This window comes from Nothobranchius furzeri, chromosome 1, assembly GCF_043380555.1.
Source record: "Nothobranchius furzeri strain GRZ-AD chromosome 1, NfurGRZ-RIMD1, whole genome shotgun sequence".
Classification (NCBI taxonomy): domain Eukaryota; kingdom Metazoa; phylum Chordata; class Actinopteri; order Cyprinodontiformes; family Nothobranchiidae; genus Nothobranchius; species Nothobranchius furzeri.
In genome coordinates this window covers 40879282-40884376 of record NC_091741.1, presented here as the reverse complement: position 1 = coordinate 40884376, position 5095 = coordinate 40879282, and the positions used below count along the sequence as shown (strand labels likewise).

The window sequence follows — 5095 nt, the reverse complement described above, 5'->3', positions numbered from 1 at the left end:
TGAATATCATTTGGGAAACGTCATAATTTTAAACACTTTGTACTTGAAGGTCAGCTAATGGAAATGTTAATCCATACAACCTTTGGTTTTTAAAGTAGAGTTCAGGACAGGCTAACTACACTTTAAGCTGGAGCAGGATGTCGATGTTCGTGTCCCGTCTTTAGGAGACACTTTGATGAATGGGTGAGCCTCTGGCCTTGTGTAATCGGCTCAAACAGGATGGTGCCCAGCGAGCATCACTAAACGCCAAAAAACCTTGTTTCATTTGGAGATCAGGAAATTGTTCAACTGACTGAAAATGCCAATGTTCTTGAGTGTGTGTGTAAAGCCATTAACTATCAATGTGCCCATTTGGAAAAACCTGTTTTTCTTTTCCTGTCTTTTGTGAAATTTTGATTTCTTCTACTTGAAACCTGAAAAAATTAGCATTTTATACTTTTACTGCAGCTAATTCTACCGTACTGGATTAGAAATTCATTACCTGATGAATGGAAAGTTGAAGATTTGAAAGAAAAAACAGACATTTAGTTGTTCCTCCAATTTATTAAGAAAATGTACAGAACGATTAACGGTAAGACTTCTGGTAGCGGGCGCGAGCTCCAGGTCCACCGAACTTCTTAGACTCGCAGCGACGTGGATCAGCAACCAGAAGGGTCCTGTCGTACTGGATCAGGATGTCCTTGATCTCCTTCTTGGAGGCCTCATCCACATCTACAGCAAAACAAAAGCACTTCAGGTTATAAATGACGTTTATATACCACAATAGTTGATTTAATAGCATTTAGAACAGAAGTGGAATAACATTCCTGAGTGATCAAACTGACATCTGCTGCTGTGGCCCCCAGACTCTGGACCTCTCTCAGGGGGGAGCCTGAGATCAGTGGTCTCCTTTAAAAAGCAGCTGAAACCTCACCTGTTCAGACTGACTTTCACCACCCTCTCCTTATTCCGCCTTTCCCAGGATCTATTGATTTCCCTCCTATTCATTCTCTCTCTACCCCTTTCCTTAATTTTTTTGTCTTTTCTCCTTTTTAACATATTTTGTCATTTTTTAAATCCTTTTATACTTTTGTGAAGCGCCTCATGATTTTTATCCTGAGAGGAGCTATAGAAAAGACTGTTCATTCAGTCATTGACGCACATAAGTGTTTGTGCTGACACCCAAATGCACCTTCTGCTATTGTGAACATACTACCAAAATACAATCCTGGAAATTTAACATTTAACAAAATTCCACCAGTTCCTTATGAATGAATTTTAATCTGGGTGTAATGTCTTCGCATTAAAACTTACACTTCTGGTAGTATGCCACCAGGGCTTTGGAGATGGACTGACGGATGGCTGCAAGACAAATTATATCGATTAAAAACCCATCTGAAGACAAACACCTAACAGGACCACCGAATGCCCTCACCATAGATCTGTGCAACGTGTCCACCACCCTTCACTCTGACTCTGATGTCGACTCCAGCAAAACGCTCCTTCCCCAGCAACAAAACTGGCTCCAGAAGCTAGATGGGGTGCAAGAAAGAATTTATTGGAATTAAATACAACTTTTGATTTCACAAGAACTGACTGACTGACATCTGTGGAGGTTTACAACTATTTGAGCTGGGCTTACTGGTATGAAAACAAAAGATCAACAGAATCTGCAACAAAATAAAGTGCTCATCTCCAGTCTCACAGTAAACTAAAAGGAACAAAAGAGAACTAAAGACATTACAGTTATAAACTCGTTTACTTTTTACTTCAACGTGATAACATTCATAAGTCCTTGAAACGTCATCTGCCAGTGCTGTGAGATTCACCTGCTCGGTCGAGACTTTGGAAGTTTTTGGCTCTTACGCAGACAACTCACCTTGTACTGGAGTGTGGCAGGTTCCACCATCTCAAGAGGTCTGCCGTTCACCTTGATCAGGCCATTTCCCCTCTTGCAATGGGCAACAGCGGTTGCAGTTTTCTATATAAGAAAGCACTTGATTACTTTAAGATATTTAAAACTACATTAGTTCTTTACCTTTTAAATTTCTTACAACATTTCTTGGTATACAGAGCATTTTCTTTACACTGGCACGTTTTAATCATCCATGTATGGGTGTGAAAATATCTAGTTTATCGTATGTTGGTGGAAGTTCCGAGTGGTGCTACAATTTAATGTTGAACATTACACCGTTGTGCCATCCTAGAGTTAAAGGGGATTAAAGGTTGTCAAGATCCATCTTTATTGTAATTCCATATAAATTATCACATTTAAACAACCGATCAGTGAGACTGAACCTCTGCTGACAGTTGATTCAGTTATTACAGAACTTACTGCAGCTTCGTGTGATTATCAAGAGCGCAAAATAAGATTATGGATTCAATTTACAAATTATTTGATTCTTTGGCTCAAATCGTTTCTTAAATTGCGGGATTTTAAATGTGCGTCAGCGTTAATTTAAGTCATATAATCAGCAAACTGTAGGAACTCTAGTTAGCAACTGTGCTACTTAGCAAAGCTAGACAACTCAACTGCCGGCCACACGTAACGATAGCTTAACGGGAGCACTTGAACTAACTGTAACATTAAATCTTATTGTTAGTTATTCCTACACGCTAACCGGTTAGATTACAACAGTAAAATTTAGTTAAATCACGTCCCGTTGCTGCATTAGCTCAAGTCCGCTAGCAAGGAAATGTAGCTATACACACGTGGATTAAATTCAGCATATTTACTTACTTTACGCCCAAACACCTGGACAGACTGCAGAGGACCTTTCGCTGGCATGTTTCTGAAACACAAACAAAATAAAAATGACTTCAGAAATCAGCACTTAAGTATATTTTTTAAGATTTTGACCGGACAGATAGCATAGACTCACCGTCTTCAGCTAGGGAGCCGTACGGAGAGGCCGATGGGGTTTCACACGCCCAGAATCAGGGGCTACTGCACGACAATTGAAACGGCTTTACGATACATTTTTCGACATTTGCTCTTGGTTGTCGAACAGTTGCTTGGATTTTAGATATGTGTCTTCTTGTCAAGTTCTTGAACCATTTGGGTCAAAATCCTGATTTTCATGTCAACTGCAAATTATGATTATGATTTTATGACATTGTTTTATTTTGTTTTGATCTTTGTTAAGAACTTTGTGATTCTATGTCTGTGATAAGTGCTATATAAATAAAATTTACTTACTACTTACTTACTTTCAAACGAACCAGCGCAACGTTTAAATCTGTGAAATAACAATTAAAATTTGTACGAAATACGGTAATTAAGCACAATTTGATCACCAACATTTTATTACTGTCATAACTCTTCTTGTTATGACTATTAAACATTTTTGTTATCAGGGCTGGCAAATTAGTTCTTGGTTGTTTAATTATTTAACGTAGCTGCATTTTAAAGACTGCAAATAAACTTCATTATTATTAAATTTATGCACAACATAAGTAAAAGTCAGATCTGCAGTCTGCATGCAGATTTTTTTCTACTAATATATGCTATATATTAGTAGCATATGCCATATACTAATATGAATATATTCAAACTGTGCTGAATAAACAAAAAGCCTTGAGTGCATAGGAATTTAATAGTTATTAATTAATGGGAGCTTCACTTTCTGAAATGAGAGAAAACTCATTGAACTTTTTCACGAGATTCTAAATGTTAGTACGTTTTTACTTTTCAGAGATATGCATTTAGACAAAATAGCTGTCAAAACAACATAAGCCAGATGCAAAAAGTGCTTGTTCTGCTGCCAAGATGAAGGTCTAGGAGACGTTATCACAAACTTCTTCAGCTGGATGTTCTTCGGGAACAGATGTTCTCTCTGGGTTTATAAATCGTGCTGATAATGAGCACTGCATGCCCAGTAAACATCAACTCCCTCTAGTGTTGGTTAAATAAATAACATTTAGGAGGAACATTATGAACCAGCTGCAGCCTGACAAAGATCAGCACACAGAGAACAACTGTTTTACCACCAATAAATCCTCACAAGCTTATTTCTGATCTGATTTTAAAGCTTGAAGAGCGACAGACGTATGCAAAAATCCCACTGTGGTATTTTATTCTTGGAGGGGGAAAGGACAGAATAATGAGAGGGCATTCCAAAGATGCTTGGCAAAAATGACACAAATCATTTCATTTCATTTATTTATAAAGCCCCTTCTGCGACCAATGCAGACGCCCAAGGTGCTGAACACAACACAATAAAAACATAAAACCATCAGAATAAAATATAACAATCGTAAAACCAGCATAAAATCAATTAAAAGAGGAGAGTAAAAGCAAAACATAAAATCCAGAAAAAGATTAAGAGGCCGGGGCATCGAAACCGGGTAAAATTTGCTAATCCTGAAATGCCTTGACAAAAAAAAGGGTCTTAAGGCGAGTCTTAAAAACCCCCAATGAGGGTGACTGACGCACCACCAAAGGCAACTGGTTCCAAAGTGCAGGTGCCAACACAGAGAACGCACGGTCCCCCGTGACCTGCACTTAGTGCGTGGAACGATCTACAGCTCCCTGTCGGCAGAGCAAAGGGCCCGCGAGGGGGCATGCCTATGCAAAAGGTTTCCAAGATATGCTGGAGCAGTTCCGTGTAAGGCCCTGTATACCAGCACCAAGACCTTGAATTTTGCCCTGTATTGTACAGGCAGCCAATGAAGGGATGCCAACACAGGGGTGATATCCTCCCTGCGCCTAGTGCCTGTCACGAACCTAGCGGCTGAGTTTTGTATTAACTGCAAGCGTGCTACCGCACCCTGACTAAAGCTTGGTTTATGCTTGACGCATTCACTTTCCGCGCGGTGATGCGGCTCGCGGATGGAACGCGCTTCACAACTCGCAGCGTTTATGGTTCGTGCGGCTCGTCTCTGCGGTGAGCCGATATTCTCCCAAACTGTAGGGGGCAGCATGGAGCTCTACGGCATTCACCCAACACTACACCATAGTAGAAGTAGAAATGACTGTTTACAACATGGCATTTCAGCATTTTTAACAACGTCCTCGTCTTTTCCGACAGTGCGAGCTATTTCTCTCCAAGAATTATTAACAACATGTTGATCACGGTGATCTCTGAGAGCTGAATCATACAAATGTCTGTATTTA

At 39.7% G+C, this 5095-nt stretch overlaps 1 protein-coding gene across 1 annotated transcript; it reads right to left on the bottom strand.

Annotated features, from left to right (window-relative positions):
- Positions 1–523: 523 nt before the first annotated feature.
- rps16 (ribosomal protein S16) lies at positions 524–2955 on the bottom strand. The gene is made up of 6 exons (XM_015961111.3): positions 2862–2955; positions 2720–2771; positions 1859–1960; positions 1415–1511; positions 1294–1341; positions 524–711 (listed from the first exon to the last, which is right to left on the bottom strand). Exons 2-6 carry the CDS (start codon positions 2765–2767, stop codon positions 566–568), a joined length of 441 nt encoding a protein of 146 aa, XP_015816597.1. The 5' UTR covers positions 2768–2771; positions 2862–2955; the 3' UTR covers positions 524–565.
- Positions 2956–5095: the final 2140 nt, after the last annotated feature.

Coding starts and splice junctions, on each gene's coding strand:
- rps16 (XM_015961111.3), bottom strand. CDS start 2,767: ATGCCAGCGAAAGGTCCTCTGCAGTCTGTCCAGGTGTTTGGGCGTAAA. Junction 1,961..2,719: donor TCCAGGTGTTTGGGCGTAAA/GTAAGTAAATAT, acceptor TTTCTTATATAG/AAAACTGCAACCGCTGTTGC. Junction 1,512..1,858: donor CTGCCACACTCCAGTACAAG/GTGAGTTGTCTG, acceptor CACCCCATCTAG/CTTCTGGAGCCAGTTTTGTT.